General features: G+C 44.3%; 1 protein-coding gene across 1 annotated transcript in view; it reads left to right on the plus strand.

The window, feature by feature from the left end:
- The first annotated feature begins 36 nt into the window (after positions 1–36).
- DOK6 (docking protein 6) overlaps positions 37–19,664 on the plus strand; it is a 535,367-nt gene continuing 515,739 nt past the window's right edge. Inside the window, 1 exon segment of the mRNA XM_006837551.1 lies at positions 37–102. Within this exon segment, the coding sequence (XP_006837614.1) occupies positions 37–102 (66 nt within the window).

Raw genomic sequence — 19,664 nt, forward strand, 5'->3', positions numbered from 1 at the left:
CGGAGCTGGGGCGCAGCAGCACCCCCGGCGCCGGCCATGGCCTCCAACTTTAACGACATAGTCAAGCAGGGCTACGTGAAGCTCCGCAGCAGGAAGCTGGGGGTGAGTGGCTCCCGACTGTCTCCTTCTCGGGGCGCCTTGGTGCGGCGGGTGGCGGGGAGAGGTGGCCCGCGCGGGGCCGGAGCTGGAGGCAGGATCCGCCCGCGCCAGCCCGCTTGTTGCTTGCTGGGGACGAGGCGCCGCACCTGCCTGAGGGCTCCGGAGATGGGGATGGGGGCGCCGCAGGTTTCGGGGGGCTCCGGAGCCGATGAAGGGGGCGCCGCACCTGCTTGGAGATACCGGGGTCGGAGATAGGGGTGCTGCAAGTTCTGGGGGGCTCCGGAGCTGAGGATGGGGGCGCTGCTGGTTCCGGGACTGGGCGGGAGACGCCGCTGCTCTTGCGTTGGGGCTCCGGGCCGGGCGAGGTCGCCGCGAGCGCCCGGGTCCCTTGTGCGTGCACCGTCTGCTCTGGACCTAGACTGGGAAGTCCAGCGGACGGAGGGGACTGGCAATGCCCGAGATGAATGCGCCCCGGGGATTTGCAGACAGGTTCCGGAAAGTGGGCGCCTGCTGATGAAGGCGCCGTGGCTGGAACGGGCGGCCGCGCCCCGGGGTGCTTTGAGAAGCACCATTTTCTGTTCCCTGCTTCCCAAGCCCATTTGGAAATTCCTGTTGGCGGCCCTCCCAGTGCCGCGCGTCCCCGCTGGCGGTGGCGAGCAAGTTCCTGGGCGCCCTGGCTGGCCCCTCTCCCTGAGTGACCCGGGCGTGCGTGCGTGCTCCTGTGTGCGCGCAGGTGTGCCTCAGCAGATGTGCACGTCTACAAGAAGAGAGAGCGGTAGCAAAGTTTAGGGGGGCCCCTTGCCCACTTTTATTCTTGCGAGCTCTTGGCCTAACTTGGGAGAGAAGCAGAGTAGACTTGGTGGTAAGAGGGGCGCGCGGAGGGTCCCCCAGAACCTAACAGTGGGCCAGAAGGGGATGGTGGGGCAGCTAGAGTCCCCGGAGCAAGATACTTTTCAGGTGGGTCCCTGAGACCCATAAGGCAGGGGGATCTAGAAAAGGAACAGGAAACACAATGGAGGAGAAAGTGTCCCTTCTCCGGATTCCCTGGCTGTTACTCCTGGCCACTGTTCTCAAAGTTCCCAGTTCTGAGAAGCTACTGAATTCTGGGGCCAAGTGGCTCTGAGCGTCTCCTACTGAAAGGATGTACACCCCCACTTGGAAAATGAAAGGACAGTGGAGGCGAGGGTTGTCTTAATGTTTTCATAGAAGGAAAATAATTTTATCTGTAACTGAAAAGGTATGGCAGTGTACTCCCTAAGAGGGAAAGTGCCCATGGCTACAGAAGTGGCTTTGCTGGAGTTGGAATTCCAGGGGGCAGGTGTCTGGGGAGGAGGAAGGGGAAGGGCTGACTTGGCTTATAAACTGCTTCTGTGTGCGTGGCACTGAGAGTCCAGGCTGAAGGACATAAGGGAACCATGCTTGAACTTTGCCCATCTGTAAATCCTGGGAGGCTGCAAGAACGGGGAGAAGCTGGATTACAGCTGGACCCCCATCTTGGAGCACCCGTGCTGCGCTGTGCATCCCCCCCAAGGGCAAGAGGCGCAGGTGCTGGGATCAGACCCTGAGCAGCTCTTTCAGGGCTTTGCTTGGGGAGCAGGAAAAATCTAGTTCTTTTCCGGGGAGAAACAGAAGAACCACGTGCAAAGCTGTGGTCACCCAGATGCTGATTGTTTCCCTCAGCCACAGGGACGCAGTGTCACCCAAACAACTGGGTGCGACAGGGGAACCCCAGGCTGGAATCCTCAGGACAACCTGACCTTTGACGCCCTTTGCTCAGGACAGGATGCCTGCGCATCTTCCCTGCCTGTGCCTCAGGCGTTAATAAGTTCCTGGGTGATTTCAGACCTTCCAGACACTGTGTACCTGGAAATGAAACCAAGACTTACAACCTGAGAACGGGCCTCCTGCGAACTTGGCCTGTGAGAGTCCGTTGGATGACTACCCCCTCAGCGCTTTCCAGGATTTCATCAAATAAAAAGGGAATATGGAAACTAATTACAAGATAGGAGTCAGTGCAGGCGCATTGAGTGCCTTTTGGGTAACCTTGGCACTGACTGCCTTTGACGGGTCAGTTTAGAGCTTTCTGTCCACTACTATCTGTGCAAATGTGCGCTGACAATGTCAAAGAGGTGTTTTCTTATTCATTGTTTAGAGCTATACCTTTTCAAAGGCAGCTTTCATGTAAATGAGAAAAAAAATCTTTATATGCAGATTCATTGCTTTTGTCTTCCATTTCTACTTGAGCAATGTAAAATTTCAGCTGTGATCTCTGAAACAGGTGTGCTTGGCTTTCGTAGTAAATTGAAATAGTAAGTTCACCATGCCTATTTTGGGGACTATCATTTAGTCCTCCCAAGAAAACCTTTAGAGACTTTTCTGTTTAGAATAATTCAATATTCAGAAGGGTATATTCAAATGGAAAAGGTCACACTGATGGTTCTTAAAGCTTAAGAAGTCGGTCTGTTATGATAGTAAAACACATCAGCCGACTTGTACCAGCGGTTCCATGGGAGAAAGATGAGGCTTTCTACGCCTGTAAAGATTTACGGTCTCAGAAACCCCATGCAGGGTCGCTATAAGTTGGAACCGACTCCACGGCACATAACCATACAGTACCAATCCATACCAGTACTTCTCATAAGGAGTCCCGGTGTGGTGCTATAGGATAAGCACTCAATCACAAGATCGGTTTGAACTGCAAAGTCGGTGGTTCAAATTCACCAGGTACGCCTCGGAAACCCTCTACAGGGTCACAGTGAGTTGGAACCGACTAGACTGTACTAAGACAACAACAACTTTTCTTAAGGACTCCTGGTGTGGCGCTGTACTGTGAACCACAAAGTCGGCGGTTTAAACTCACCAGCTGCTCCTCGGAAACCCTAACTGACCTGACACTTAACAACCACAATGTGATGGCTGGAGCCTTGGCAATGCTTTTGAGGGCCTTATATGGCCTATGGACCCGACGTTCCCCACCCCTACTGTCTGGAGTTTCCAAGGAGCAGCTGGTGTGTTAGAACTGCTGACCTTGCGGGTAACAATCCAGTGTTTATCCTACAACACCACATCAGGACTCCTTTATAATTAACACATACCCTTAAACTTGTGGACTCAGAACTATGAACTTTTCCAGTCACTAGTTTTGAGTCTAAGGATCTATAATGACACTTAAGTGTTTATGTCCAAAACGAAGTAATAGTCCTGTTGGATATACAGGGAGTCCTGGGGGAGGGGGGGTGCTCTAGGGTCAGCACTGGACCACCAACCACAAGGTCGGCAGCTCAAACCCACTGACTGCTCCTTGGAAACCCTATACAGGGTCGCTCTGGGTTGGAACCGACTTAATGACACTTATGAACAATAAAAAGTTTGTGTTGATTCATTTTGGACAGAATTGATGCTTGCATACTTTGAGTTTTACAGTATTCTGAAAGGGAAAGAGGCCTTCTGTGTCAAGCTAATTGGTTCAGGGATAATTATGACTTGAAAACCTGTTTTTAGGATGAAACATTGTAGTGTCCCTTTCTTCTTCTCAAATCAGTGTTTAGTATAGTGCTGTGTCAGGCCCAAACCCAAACCCGAACCTACTGTGATCGAATGGATTCGATTCCAAGCAACAGGAGAGCATTTACCATGCTCTTGGCATTTACTGCCCATTGCAGGGGAGCGTCCAAGTTAAATGGTTTGGTAAGGCTTTTGCCAAAAGATGTATGAGCATCTCATATTTTGCTACATGGGGTCAAAAGCCACAACTCCACAGCACTAAAAATAGTAACAACAAAGATTTAAATAAATACTGACTCAGTCCTCACATCACTGTTTTCAGGGAGTTCAACGAAAAGACATCAATGTGAACAATCAGAGGCACAGAAAAGTATTTTACACAGGTTTGGTTTCATAGTTCTTATTCAAATGTAAGATGATGTTTGCGTTTATGTAGGTGTCAAGAGTGTTTCACAGTTGTTGTTGTGAAGTGCCGTCGAGTTGGTTCTGACACACAGCGACTCTGTATAGGGTTTCCAAGGAGCAGCTGGTGAGTTTGAACCACTGACTTACTTTGTGTTTCAAACTGACTTTGCAGTCTGGCACATTCACACACAGCGCCACACAATAGGGTGATTAACATAGACAATGGTAAGGCCAAAGATATTGCTACTAGGATTCCAGTTCATATATGCACAGGCACAGACTCAATGGCACATAACAACAACAACAACTTGCGAAACAAAATGAGTTTAACAGGTGTCTGCGATCAGTGGATGGCTGCAGACAAAATATCTCAGTAATATTCTGGTTTTAGTTGAATTAGGGTGCCAGCTTAGGGTGTGGGGACTGGTTTTAGGGACTCCAAAACAAGGCTTGATAGATTTTCTTGAAGAAGACAGAAGTTTCATGGGAGCTTAGTACAAAGAAGTTTGAAAAAAATTGAAAATGTATTGATGAGAAAAGCCTAGGAATTGTGCTAAGGATTCCCCCCGCCCATTCTCACAATGCACATGTTCATTCCTCTACGGTAGCAAGCGTTGTCCTATGAGCATTACTCAGGGGAATGTTACCCCATCCACCCTACAGCCCTCATCTTGCCCCTTTTTCTGTCTTTTGATTCCCCGAACTCAAAGATTATTTCAGAGGAACATGATTTGAGTCTCGAGAATACCCAAATTTCTGGTTTGATGTAGAGCAACTCAGTGAGCACAGACTTATTTGGGGAAGAGTTTAGAGGATAGAAACACCACCTTCAGAAGCGTGTAAACCTAGATGGAATATGTATCAAGAAGCAGTAGCGTTACATTTTGATATTTTGTTTACTAAAGTTCTTGTGATTTTGTGGGGTACTGATGTGGTGCTGTGGGTTAATGTGCTGGACTGCAAAGTCAGTTTGAACCTCAAGGTTGGACATTCAAGCTCGCCAGCTGCTCCTCAGAAGCCCTATACAGGGTCAATATGGGTCAGAACCGACTCGATGGCACTTAACAACAACAACATTAATGATAAGGAAGTCCTGAATCACTTCTCATTGTACTTTGGGTCATTGCTGCAGTGTACACAGGGAAATGGGGACAGATACAGCTCATATTTGATGATCTTTCCAGATTTTCTCTTATGCTGACTCTCCATTTCTTCAACGATTTATTGGGGATACATTTGCCTCTTGCCTCCTTCTTCCTCCTTGGTTAAAACTCAAGATACCTCCATTCGAGCTTGATTACTGAGCTCCCTTCTGAGTTTTCCTCTCCTGTTTAAAGCAGCTTTCTATGAAGATCACAGGGAGAGTGATGTTCATGGGAGATGTTTATTTAAGAGCAGCCCCTTGTACTAGCTCCGTCATTAATAGGAATACGGTGTGTGCATTTGTATGTTTGTTAGCCACTGTTGTTGTAGGTGCCTTTGAGTTGACTCATAGAGACCCTGTGTACAACCAAACGAAACATTGCCCGGTCGTGTCACATCCTCACAGTCACTGTCATGTTGAGTCCATTGTTGGTTTCATTGTGTCAGTCTGGCTCATTGGGGGTCTTCTTCTGTCATGGACCCTCAACTTTGCCAAGCATGATGTCCTTTTCCAGGCACTGATCTTTCCTGACAACACATCCAAAGTATGTAAAACAAAGTCTTAACAGCCTCTCTTTCAAGGGGCATTCTGGTTGTACTTTTTCCAAGACGGGTTTGTTTGTCTCCTGATAGTCCATGGCACTTTTAATATTCTTTTGCATAGCATAATTTAAGTGCCTTCATTCTTCGCTCATCTTCCTTATTCATTGTTCAACTTTCACATGCATATGAGGCTATTGAATACACCAGGGCTTGGGTCAGGAGCAACTTACTCCTCAGAGTGACATCTTTGCTCTTGAACACTTTAAAGAGGTCTTTTGCAGCAGCTTTGCCATTGTTGTTGTTGTGAAGTGCCTTTGAGTCAGTTAGGACTCAGTGCCGCCCCTGTATAGGGTTGCCATTAGCACATTAAAAATATTCTTTGTTCTCAAAAACCTCTGGGCACTCGTTTGTGAATAGCAAAGATACCCTGTATGGCACACATGGCCAATTCTCCAAGAATTAACCATGATACATATATGTGAGCTCAACCTTGTGAATAACTTAATAATTTGTATCAATCAAAAGGGCCATTACTATAGATGTTAATTCCGAGTCAGTGGACTCGAGATGAGGACGTGGCCATGCGTGTCTAATTCTTCAGTCATTCTAGGACGTTGACTCACCTGGAGATAGATAGCCCACTCTCTCAGAAGTAGATCCCTGGTGAACATGTCTGTCTGTCATTGACCTCCTTCCTGTTAAGTATGGATGAAGAATGTAAGAAAATTTCTATTATTTGATCCGATTATTTTTATTCTGGCTGTTTAATGCCTGATGATTATTATGCATATGCTTAATACTACACAGGGGTCCTGGTGTGACACTATAGTATAAGCGTAGGACCACGACACGAGGTCGTTTGGAACCACTAGGTCGGCAGTTCAAACCCACCAGCCATGCCTTGTAAACCCATACAGGGTTGCTATGAGTTGGAACTGACTTGACTGCACTCAGCAACAGCAGTACTACATATACGGTTCAGGTCTGTGTCTGCATCTATAAATTTCATGGATTTGTAGGATCGCAGAGTAGGCAGAGGCTCTATAGGCCTTCCATTTATCCCTATACATTGCATTACTAGCACTTGTATGTTGGTGTATATGATGTGGTCGGAATGTTTAGAAACTGTTAGCTACTTTAGTAAGAATTGTTTCCCTTTCTTTTCATTCCTATGTGTAGGTATGAGATCTCAGCTGCTAACCATAAGGTCAGTGGTTCAAAACTACCAGCTGCACCAGGGGAGAAAGATGTGGCAATCTGCTTCCATAAAGATGTACAGCCCAGGAGCAATTCTGCCTTGTTCGGTAGGGTTGCTGTGAGTAGGTGTGGTTTGGTTTGGTTAGGTTACAGGGCCTGTCTGATGTTCTTTGGTTTTCAAAAGTTAAAGGAAAAAGCAAAGAAAATGAAAATAAGCCCCCTTGTGAAAATGAAGCGCAGACATTTTGCTGGATTTTGATAGTAAATGTTCACGCCTGTTGTCATGGTTCTCCAGGGACACTATAACAGAAAAATCACAAGTGGATGGATTCTGGCAGCTTCAATTCTGAATTCAGGGTGCCAGGTCAGGGGGAAGGTGCTCTCCCTCTGTTGGCTCTGGGGCAAGGTCCTTCTCTCCTTCCAACATCGGTGGACCCCTGTGTTCCCTTGGGTCTAGGAAGTTCTCAGTCCAGGGACCCGGGATCCAAACCACACAAACCACTACTGGTTTGTTCTTGGTGTTGAGATCCCCCTCTCTGCTTGTTTCTCTTTCTATCTCTTATAAGACAAAAAATGACTTAGGACACACCCCTGGTGTCCTGGTGTGGCGCTATAGGATACATTGATACTAACTGCAAGGGTCAGCGGCCCAAACCCACCAGCTGCTCCTTGGAAACTCTATTCGGGGTCATTAGGAGTTGGAACCCATTCAGTGTTGACACTTAACAGCAGCAACAGGCCACACCTCCAGGACACTCCTCCTACAGGGACTCTGGGCTGTGCATTGAGGAAGGGCGTTGCATTCCATCCTAGCTCCCTTACAACCGATTGGCTGCTGACTTCAGATCACATCATGGGAGATGATTACATCATTACCCTCAGCACTGAACTGCCAGATTACCTCATTATAGAATGCCCACAGCACTGTGAATCATGGCCCAGCCAAGTTGACACACATACTTTATGGGGGGGGGAGGTGGGGGGGAGAGACAGAACGCATTTCAATCCATGACAGCCGTATAAAGCTGGGAGGAGCTGTTAAATCCGAGGTGAGATATAAGGGTTCACATCTCAACTTTAATCTTGATACATGTACTGGTGACTGTTGGCAAGGTGAATCTTAGAAAGGGGTCTATCTCTTCTCCGATAACAAAGATGTTACTCTCTGCTTAGAAAAATCTTTCAAAGGCACCTTATTGTTGTTGAGTGCCATCGAGTTGATTCCTACTTCTGTGATCTTATGTAAGGTTTCCAAGGGATGGCTGGTGGGTTTGAACAGCTGAGTTGTAGTTATGGGAGGATGTAATTTGGCAGCTATGCAACGTTGCTAATGATGTGATGTGATCAGCCAATCAGTTGTTCGTGGACTAGGATGAGATGCAACCACTTTATTCAGGGCTCGGCCCTGGCGCTAGTTTAGTGCGTATCCTACAGCGCCACACCAGGACTCCTCAAAGACACCTGTTGTTGTTGATAAGTGCCGTCGAGTCAGTTCTGACCCATAGTGACCCTGTATAGGGTTTCCAAAGAGCGACTGGTGAGCTTGAACCACTGACCTTGCAGATCAAACGGCTTTGCAGTCTGGTGCGTTAACCCACAGTGCCACACCAGGACTCCTCAAAGACAGCTGTGGTTAGGTGCCGTCAATTCACCTCCGACTCTCAGTGACCTCATACAACAGGCTGAAGCACTGCCCCGTCCGTCCTCTGGTCCTCTGCCATCCTCACAATTGTTGTTACACTTGAGCCCATTGTTCCCGTCAGTCCATCTCATCGGGGGTCTTCCGAAAGGCACCTTGTTGTTAAGTGCTGTTGCGTTGGTTCTGACTCATAGTGACCCTGTATAGGGTTTCCAAAGAATGGCTGTTGGGTTTGAACTGCTGACCCTGTGGGTTAGCCATCCAGTGTTTATCCTACGCAAGGAGTCCACAGTTAGTACACTGTGAGCAGGACAGGAATACAGTGGTCACATACTTTTGTCACGTCCACATTCTCAATTCCATGTGTGTCTTTCAAAAGGGCCTGGTGGTGGTTGACATTTACAATCGGTGTAAAATCACATAAAGAAAATGGTTTAATCCGAAGCCTGTATGTTTGACATTGATACCATCCGTTTCAAGTGGTTTTGATATAGTAATGCATCGCTCTGCGTGGATCTTAATAAGGTGAGTAGGAGGATTGCAGAACATTGCAGACTGTCATTTTACACTATAATGTGTGCACATGTCAGCTCGTCCATATTCTTTGTAAGAGATTTCAGTTCCTTCTATTTAGTTGACTTCATTCTTTCCTTTAAAAATAGCTTACATTTAGTATTGCATGATGAACACAATTTTATTTTTGAATCCTTGGTAGATGGCTGAGATTCTGTTTTGACTCATAGTGCCCCTCTGTACAGCAGAGCAAAATGCTGCCAGCCCAGGCTCCAACCTCAGATTTGGTTTGTTTGAGCTCATTGTTCTGTGTCAATCCATTTCATTGGACTTCTTCCTCTTTTTCACTGAGACTCTACTTTGTCAAGCATGATGTCCTTCTCCAGGGACTAGTCCCTCCTGAGGAGTCACTGGGATAATGCACTGGACCGCAAGGTTGACGGTTCAAATTGCTGTTCCTCAGCAAGCCCTTTCAGGGTTTCTGTGAGTTGGAACTGACTCGACAGCACTTAACAACAAGAATCCCTCCTGATGTGGTGCTATATAGGATAAAGCACTGAATCACAGTCAGTTTGAACCACAAGATCAGTGGTTCAGACTCAGCAGCTGCTCCTTGGGAGCCCTATACAGGGTCGCTGTGGGTTGGAGCCACCAACAACATTCCCTCCTGCTAACATGTCCCAAAGTATAAGAGATGTGAAGTCCTGCCATCCTGGCTTCTAAGGAGCATTCTGACTGTACCTCTAAGATGGATTTGTTTGTTTTTTCGACATTCCATGGAAGCCTTTGTTGTGGTTGTTAAGTACCGTCGAGTTGGTTCCAATCCATAGTGACCCTGTATAGGTTTCTGAGGAGTGGCTGCTGAACTTGAACCTCTGACCTTGTGGTTCAAGCTGACTTGCATTCCAGTGCTTCATCCCATAGAGCCACACCAGAACTCCATGGAAACCTTAGAAAACAAAAATAAACAATACAAAATAAAAGTTACCTATATTCCCACCACCTATAGATAATCTCTAGGAGTCCTGGTGTGGCATGGTGGATTAATGCACTGGACTACAAGGTTGGTTTAAATTTCAAGGTCGGCAGTTCAAGCTCACCAGCCGCTCCTTGCAGTCCCCATATAGGGTCGCGATGAGTCGAAATTAACTCAATGTCACTTAACAACAAATGACAACATAGATAATCTCTAGATTTCAAAATTTTTGTAGTAGTTTTTTGGAAAAAAATAATTTCCATAGAGAAGGCAAACAAATGAGAAGCACATACTATATTCCATTAGGCTGTTTCACAGCTTTTATATAACTTTACTCATAATCTATTTTGTTCTTTAAGCTTTAGAGAATTTGGCGTAAAGCATTGTAAGTGGAGAACATTTTCATTAACTTCCTGCGTAAATCCCCATTTCTTTTAAGACACGTAGCAGGATTATTGTGAGGAACCTATTTTTATATTATAACACTAATCCTCAGTGAGAATATCGAACCTGTCAGTGGATGGAATAAGATACGCTATTTTGTTCTTAGAAGAGAGCAGAACTTCATTTAATAAAGAAAACAGTTCTTTTCATGTGTTAAAACCATTGCTGGTGGTTGAAGCCTATGAATAGGTATGAGACATTTCCCTGGTATTTTCCTGGAATTGGTTGCAAAAGGCTTAACTAATTTTTTTTCTGGCTGAACAGTAAAATCGCTGGGATCACAAACAAATTGGAACTTAGTTCAATGTTGTTATTGTTGTTAGGTACCATTGAGCTGGCTCCAACTCATAGCGACCCTGTGCGCAACGGAACTAAACACTGCCCGGTCCTGTGCCAACCTCACAATTGTTGTGTTTGAGCCCAGTGTTGTTGCCATTGTGTCAATTTTTCTTGTGGACGGAGGGTCTGCCTGTTTTTCACTGAGCCTCTACTTGTCCAAGCATGGTGTCCTTTTCCAAATTAAATTTTCAATTTCCTAATAGTTACATAAGGATTTCTGGTGGCCATGTGGGTTAGGCATTGGGCTGCTAACCACAAGTTGGGCAGTTCAATCCCACCAGCTACTCCGTGGGAGAAAGATGAGGCTATGTGCTCCTATAAAGATTTACATCCTTGGAAACACTATGAAGGTTTTTTATGAGTTGGAATTAACTCATTGGCAGTGGGTTTGGTTTTAATAGCAACAGAAGGCTCCCTGGCGGCACTGTGAAGTAGGTCTTGGGCTGCTAACTGCGTGATTGGCAGTTCAGATTCATGGGAGAAAGATGAAAGTAGCTTCTCCTATTAAGATTTATAATCTTAGAAATCCCATATAGAGTCACTAGGAATCAGAGTTGACTCAGTGGCCATAGATTTACTAGTAACACTTGAGAGAAAGCCATGGGAGTCCCCTTCCATAAAGGTGACAACCTTGGATCCCTCATGGAACAATCTTATTCTCCTATAGGGTTGTTATGGGCCAGATGAACTCAATGTTGGTTGGGTTTTTGGGTTTTTTGGTTAATAGTAAGATAATCATACTATATTTTGTGTTACCATACATTTACAGCTTTAAAAAGTTATGCATAATATCGCAAATATTTCTTCCAGCATGTTTGTGAAAGCATATTTAATGCTTATCCCCATATGTAGATAAACTAAAAATCAAAAGAAGTAAAATGAATCAATTGCAGATGGAGAGCCACAGGTTGTGTGTGTGTGTGCGCGCATTAAATCTTATAATAGTTTTGTAAGTTATAGTTTTATAGCTTCATCGTCACTATTGTATCTATCTGCCACAACTACCACTGTGCCTTTTATGTAGACAAGTCCCACTCAATTGTGTGGACTCTTCAGAGTAACTTGTTCTTTCATCATGTGGTAGAAAGCTAATAGGACCATTCACCTTCTGAACTCTGTGTCACCGGTAAAGGTGCTACTTGGTGAATGAAAGGATGTCAGCAGTAGGACCAGAGGAGTGTGGATTTGTCCCAGTCACTCGTAGTGGACACCATTTCATTTTCATTGACACCATGCTCCACTCAGTTCATTTCTCTCTATGAACTGTAAATATTTTTAATTTTCACTCTCAGCTACTAAGGAACACTGGTAGTGTAGTGGAGTATGAATTGGATTGTTAACCCCAAGGTCAGTAGTTCAAATCTACCAGTTGCTCCATGAGAGAATGCTGAGGCTTTCTGCTCCCATAAAGATTTTCAGCTTTGGAAACCCTATGTAAGATCGCAATGAGTCTGAACTCTGGCACACAACCACCCCCAACCAAATAAACTACCAAATTTGTGCTTGACTATGAAAGTTACTAGTGGTGCTGTAGGATAAGCACTGGACTGCTAATCGCAAAGTCAGAGGTTCAAACCCACCAGCCACTCCTTGGAAACCCTATACAGGGTCACTATGAATCAGAAGTGACTAGATGGCACTTAAGAACAACATGCATATGTACAAGGTCACTATGAGTTGGAACCAACTTGACAGTACTCCACAAGAACACACACATAAAACATGACAACTGATAGTACTCCACAAGAACACATACATAAAACATGACAACTGACAGTACTCCACAAGAACACATACATAAAACATGACAACTGACAGTACTCCACAAGAACACATACGTAAAACATGACAACTGACAGTACTCCACAAGAACACATACATAAAACATGACAACTGTTTGAAACCTGGAAGGCTACTCACTACATGTGCTGTTGTTTCCTGACATGCTTAGTACATATCTGCATATTTATTTATCCGTGTTAAACACTTGTTTTTGTTCTCCCTCATGAATGAATATTGAAATCACCCGAAGCTATTGTGCCTTGTTCTCCTTGAGTCTGTCTGGATGGGGTTTGAATGTGGGTCTGTTTGCATGTTTTCCAGGTGTGTCTAATGTAGAGGAGCCTCTCTATCTAATAACTAAACACTGGGTAACTATTGTGTAACATGTGGAGTCCTGGTGTGTGGTACTGTAGACTTTTAAGGACTGGACTGCTGATTAAATGATTGGTAGTTCAAACCCACCAGTCAGCCCTAGGAAACGCTATACTGGATCACTGTGAGTCAAAACTGACTCCATAGGGGCATAGTGGTTATGATTTGGGCTGCTGCTAGGTTAGCAGTTTGAATCCACCAGCTGCTGTTTGGGAGAAAGATGAACTTTTCTGGTTCCATAAAGATTTATAGCCTCAGAAACAGGATCACTGTGAGAAAGAACCAATTGTTTGACATACAATGATCTAAATAATAAGAGTATCAGGGCTGTTTAACTGTCCTTAATTTAAGACTCAGTATGTTCTAACTGAAGACTGGAGATTAAGTGTTTCAGTCTGTATTACAACCTAACAGCTAAGAGTCAGCTTTACCTTCTTCATAGGTCTAGTCTAATGGCTATGCCAGGCTTCTGTTATGATGACCTACTCATTCCTGCTATTTAAGAGGTTTCTTAGGGTGTTTCTTTCCTGATTCTGGAACTCGGGCATGGGTTTGTGGTTTTTTGTTTGTTAAGGTCATGAGGTGTTGTTTGTTAGTGCTTTAGAGTCGTTCCAATTCACAGCGACCCTGTATAGGGTTTCTCAGGAGCGACTGGTGAGTTTGAACCTCATACCTTGCACTTCAAACTGATCTTGGGTTCGAGTGCTTAGGTGGAAAAAGTCCACACAGATTCATGTGCTGTTGTGTTTTCCAGAGAAAGTGACCCCCAAGCTGAGGAGGCAGGAATGAAGGAGAGTTTACAAGACTCCATGTAGAAGAAATGGCATACCTGATAGTAATATATGCCCTGGTGGGTATAGAGTGTTGAGATCAAGGGTGACAGAAAGGTTTGTAGTGTCCTAAGAACGTGGAGATTTACACCCTCGGAAACCCTGTACAGGGTCGCTATGGGTCAGAACCGACTCGACGGCACTTAACAACAACAACAACAAAGAACGTGGGAAATCACCGCTGTGTTTTATAAGAGGAGTGAGATGCTAGAGTCTCAGATTTGGATGATCTCTCAAGCTGTGGTTTGTAAAGTATATTGCAGACAGTCTTCAGATTTCAAACATCAAATGTACGGACACCTCATACTTGCCCTTTAATGGTATATACAGTTCCCGCACTTTGAAACAATTGGACCAGCACCTTCTCAAAGCAAATTCTTCATTACAGTCTTCTGTACTTCTGCACCTGCAGCTTTTACATCATTGAAAAGGCTTTGAGCTTTTGAATTTACACTGTTGATGTAGTTGGTAAGCACTATCAAGTCAGCTCCAAGGAGCAGCTGGTGGATTTGAACCAACAACCTTAGAATTAGCAGTCCAATGCTTATCTTACAGCGCCACACCAGGACACCCCAAACCAGACCCTCTGCTGTTGAGTTAATTCCAACTCACAGAGTAGAACAGCCCCACGTGGTTTCCAGGTTGTCAGTCTCTGCAGAAGCAGACCGCCACGTCTTTATTGCGTGGAGAGAGGCTGACGGATTCAAAGTGAGCATTTTCTAGTTAGCAGGCACTGTGCAACCCAGACGCCTTTTCTTGCATCGAAGTAAGGCTGAAGAAGAGCCTTGTTGTTGTGAAGTGCCGTCGAGTCAGGCTCTGACCCACAGCGATCCTGTATAGGGTTTCCGAGGAGCAACTGGTGAGCTTGAACAGCAGGCCTCCCAGTTCAAGCGGACTTTGCAGTCTAGCACGTTAACCGATGGCACCACACCAGGACTCCACGCAGAGCCTTATGCATGTATTTTGAGTAACCTACAAATTCCACTGACAGACACAGAAATGGCTCTCCTTCCTAACCTGGGGACTTCATAGCAAAATGAAACTGACAAGGAGATCACCTAGGAGTGAGCTTTAATAACCTCGAAAGGCATCTAGGTGATTCTATCAGTTCACCACGATTGGCAGTGCCTGTCATGGAAGGGATTTTTGGCCAGTCCTGGGAAGACCTGAGTCTTCCACCTACCATTGTTTGTCTTGAGTAGTCTGCTCTCAGTCCTATTACTGCCTTTTGAAAATGGTCTTTTTCATTAACTTTCTTTTAATTTTTTAAAAACATCTTTATCTTTTAGCAGTTTTACTATGGCTGCTGTAAATGGTTTATTTTTGTTCCTTCTTGGATCTTGCGATGCTTCTTGAGTGTATGACTTGATGATTTCAGTTTTGAAAACTTACCTACCAATACTGCATTAAATACCAATTCTGTCTATTCGTTCTTCCCTCCTTATATCTCCTGTGACGCTCAGTTGTGTTCGTCTTTGTGTTTCTCCAAGCTTCAGGCTTCTTTCTCCCTTTGACGTATTTTCCAGTTCACCAATTCTCTGTTCAGCTGTGTGCAATCTTCTGTTAAAACTATTTATGGAATTGTCATGCTCAGTTATTATATTTTTGTGGCCTAGAATTTTTTCTTACGTTTTTAGAGTTTACTATAAAAATAAATGCTCAATTTTGTCTCTGGTAATCTTTATGCTATAAAAGATGACTTTTGTATTTGGACAATATCTCTCGTCATCACCAGTAGGAGGGCTTGCCTGAATTAACCTTGTGCATCATTACCGGGAGTGGGTTTTTCTCAGAGGGTTGACTTATGTAGTGATTTTGTATGAGAGGAAGGCATTACGTGGTTCTGTAGTGCTCCAACGAGAACCAAGGACCTGGGCTGTTTCTCTTCCCTCATGGTGAGACCTTCTCTCTGAGCCAGCATTCGCGTAGAAGGTTTTCAAAGGAAGTCTGCTTACCTCCATGATAGAACTGGGCTTTGTGATAGAGCTGAAGAAAAATGCGGAGATTTGAGTAGGCCAAAACACAACGGTTGCCAAGCATTGGTGGGGAGGAGAATCTTGACTACATCTGTGTAAAAATGGGAAGGGAAGTGAGACAAAAAGCAGTTGTAAGCCTGCTTCCAACTTTATTGTTCGAGACAATAAATTTCTACCCCTTAGAGCAGTCATGGAGTCTTGCTGTGGCACTTTAGGACACGCACTGGACTTGAAGGTCCATTTGAACCACTAGCTTGACTGTTCAGACTCGCCAGCTGCTCCTCAGAAACTGATACGGGGTTGCTATGAGTCAGAACTGACCCCATGGTACTGAACAACAACAACATAGAAGCGATACTCAGTCTGGATGTATTCTAATCACTGGACAAGGATTTTTTTCAATTTTGGGATTTTGTTGTTGTTGTTGTTTTAGTAAATAGGAATGATCAGCCTCACTTCCAGAGAGGCTAATTAAATCTCTAGTCACTAGAGTATTGTTTTATTGGACTTTATTGTTGTTAGGTGCCTTCAAGTCTGCTGTGACTCATGAGTGCAGAGTCTTGCTCGGTCCTCAAATGACATGAGCCCATTGCTGCTGCCACTGTGCCAATCCATCTCATTGGGGGGTCTTCCTCTTTCATTGATCTTCCACTTTACCAAGCCTGATCTCATTCTATAGGGACTGGTCACTCCTAATAACATGTCCAAAGTAGAAGACATGAATTCTTCCCATCCTGGCTTCTAAGGAGCATTCTGGTTGTACTTCTTCTAACACAGATTTGTTTGTTCTTCTGGCAGCTCATTGTACTTTCAATATTCTTCTCCAACACCATGACTCAACTGCATTAATTCTTCTATGGTCTTCCTTATTCATTGCCCGACTTTCACATGCATATGAGGTGACTGGAAAACAAAACCAAAAACCGTGGGTCAGGCATACCTTGGTCTTCAAACTGGCATCTTTGCTCTTGAACACTTTAAAGAGGTCTTCTGCAGTAGATTTCCCTAAGTCAGTACATCCTCTGATTTTCTGAACTGCTGCTTTCTTGAGCATTGATTGTAGAACCAAGCAAAATGAAGTCTTGCACAACTTCAGTGTTTTCTCCATTTATCATGATGTTATTTATTAGTCCAGTTCATGAGTATTTTCGTTTCCTTTACACTGATGTGCAACCCATACTGAAGGCTGTTGTCTTTGATTATCATCAGTAAATAATTTAAGTCCTTTTCACTTCTAGCAAGCAAGGTTGTATCATCTGCACATTGCAGATTGTTTAGTGATTCTCCCTCTAATTTTGCTGCCACATTTTCTTCATATATTTCAGCTTCACGGATTATTTGCTCAGCATACAGACTGAATAAGTATGGTGAAGGAGTACAGCCCTGGCATACATCTTTCCTGAGTATAAACCATTCAGTGTCCCCTTTTCCTGATTGAATGATTGCCTCTTGGTCTGTGTACAGGTTTCTCATGAGTGCAATGAAGTGTTTGTTATAGAATACCTACTCTTCGCAGTGTTATTCACAGCTTGTCATGATCCACACAGCCAAAAGCTTTTGCATAGTCAATAAAGCACAAGTAAGCATCTTTCTGTTTCCAACCAAGATCCATCCAATGTCAGCAGTTATCTCCCTAATCCCAAATCCTCTTCTGATTTTGGCTTGAATTTCTAGCAGTTCCTTGTTGATGCACTGTTGTAGACATTTTTGAATTATCTTCAGCAAATTTTATTTGTATATTCCTGGCATGGCACTGTGGCTAATGCATTCAGACTGCAAAGTCATTTGAACTACAAGGTTGGTGGTTCAAGCTCAACAGCTGCTCCTTGGAAACCCTATATAGGTCGGAATCAACTCGACGACACTTAACAACAACATCAATTAATATTAATGGTGTTGTCTGATAATTTCCACACTCCATCGGGTCACCTCTCTTTGGAATGGGTCCAAATATGGATCTCTTCTAATTGGTTGGCCAGTTAGCTGTCTTCTAAATCTCTTGGCATAGATGAGTGAGTGCCTCCAGTTCTGCATAATTTTGTTGAAAGATTATAATTTGTATTCTGCAATTTCCTGGAATCTTGTTTGTTGTCAGTGTAGCTTGAATGTCTTCCTTCAGAACCATCAGTACTTGATCATATGGTGCTTCTTGAAATGTTTGAATATCAGCCATTTCTTTTTGGTACAGTGATTCAGCGTTTACCTTTCATCTTGTTTTGATGTTTTCTGTATCATTCCATATTTTGCCCGTAGAAACCTTCACTATTTCAAGTCGAGACTTGGATTTTTTTCTTCAGTTCTTTCAGCTTGAGAAATGCTGAGCATGTTCTTCCCTTTTGACTTTCTAACTCCAGGTCTTTGAACATTTCATTATAATACTTGACTTTGTCTTTTTAGTCTGCCCTTTGAAAATTTCTGTCCAGCTCTCTTACTTCTTCATTTCTTCCATTTCCTTTAGCATCTCTACACTGGAGAGCAACTCTCAGAGTCTTTTCTGATAATCATTTTGATCTTTACATGCTTTTCTGTCATTTTAATGACTTTTTCCTTTTTTCTGTATGGTATTCTTGATGTCATCTCATGGCTTTTCTGGTTTTCAGTGACTAATGATCTAGTGTATAAAATCTCTTCTTGAGATAATATCTAAATTCAGGTGGATATGTTCATAGTCATATTTGGACTCTTCTAGATTTGTTTTACTTTTCTTCAGCTTTAACTTGAACTTGCATATGAACTATTAATGTTTTGTTCCACAGTTGGTCCATTGCCTTGTTTTGGATGATTAAATTTCAAAAAGACAGCTTTTCTACTCTCTCTTCCTACAGATGTAGTCAGTTTGATTCCTGCATATTCCATTTGATGGAGGGTCAGAGAAAAAGAGGAAGACTCCCAATGAGATGGAGTGGCCAAGTGGCAGCATCGATGGACTCAAGTGTGGCAACAGTAGTGAGGTTGGCCCAGGATTGGGCAACAATAGTTTTGTTCTGCTGTGCATAAGGTCGCTATGGGTCGGTACCGACTCGATGACACCTAACAACAACATGTGTGGTATAGTCATCATCTTTTATGATTTTTAAAAAAGGTGTTTGCTACCCAAAATGGGGTGGGAGGGATGACTACAAAGGCAAGAAGTGAATAGCTTACAAGCTTACAAGAGGGTGCCTAGATCCAAGGTAGAATCCAAGGGTGCCTAGAGCAAGGTAGAATCTCCACTGAGTAGTATCCAATCTGTCTGGGCGGGCAGGGCTGATGAAAGGAGATAGGGGTGGCACTCATGTGGCACAATAGTGAATAACTGCTAACAGGACTGACTGTGAGGGTTGTAAATGTAAAGGTAGACATTTTGTAGCAAAAGGGGAGGATTGGTTGACCGTGCAGTCCAGGAGTGGAGGTCCCTGGGACCATCAAGGGAGAAGAGCAGAGTGTGAGACCCTACCCAGAGAAGCAGTGATGCCAGAGATGGAGGCAGAGATGACGTGGAGAAATGGAGTGACTGGGACTCTAGACCCAGAGGGGGAGAGGGGCTGTGTGCTGATGACCAGGGGGCAGGCTTGCAGTGTATACCCTTTGGTTGGTTGATGATGCATGGAGGGGATTGTAACCATGCCATTGATTCCAGCTCATAGCAACCTTCCTTGTATAGGGTTTCTGACAAATGTCTGGTTGGTTTGAACCACCAACCTTGCTGTCAGCTGTCCTGTATGGTATGTGTCCAATAGCACCACACCAGGACTCCCTACTAATGTAGGATGAATAGGTACAAAATGTCTGTACACGCAGCTAAAGACATTCACATGGTTAGAATGGTTCTGTCAGTCCTTAACCATTTATTTGTTAACCCAGCTTTGGACTCTTTCAGTATTTGGAGGGTACCTCCCATGAGCTTTCACAGTGAGTCACCT

Source organism: Chrysochloris asiatica, unplaced genomic scaffold (genome assembly GCF_000296735.1).
Source record: "Chrysochloris asiatica unplaced genomic scaffold, ChrAsi1.0 scaffold00021, whole genome shotgun sequence".
Taxonomy (NCBI): domain Eukaryota; kingdom Metazoa; phylum Chordata; class Mammalia; order Afrosoricida; family Chrysochloridae; genus Chrysochloris; species Chrysochloris asiatica.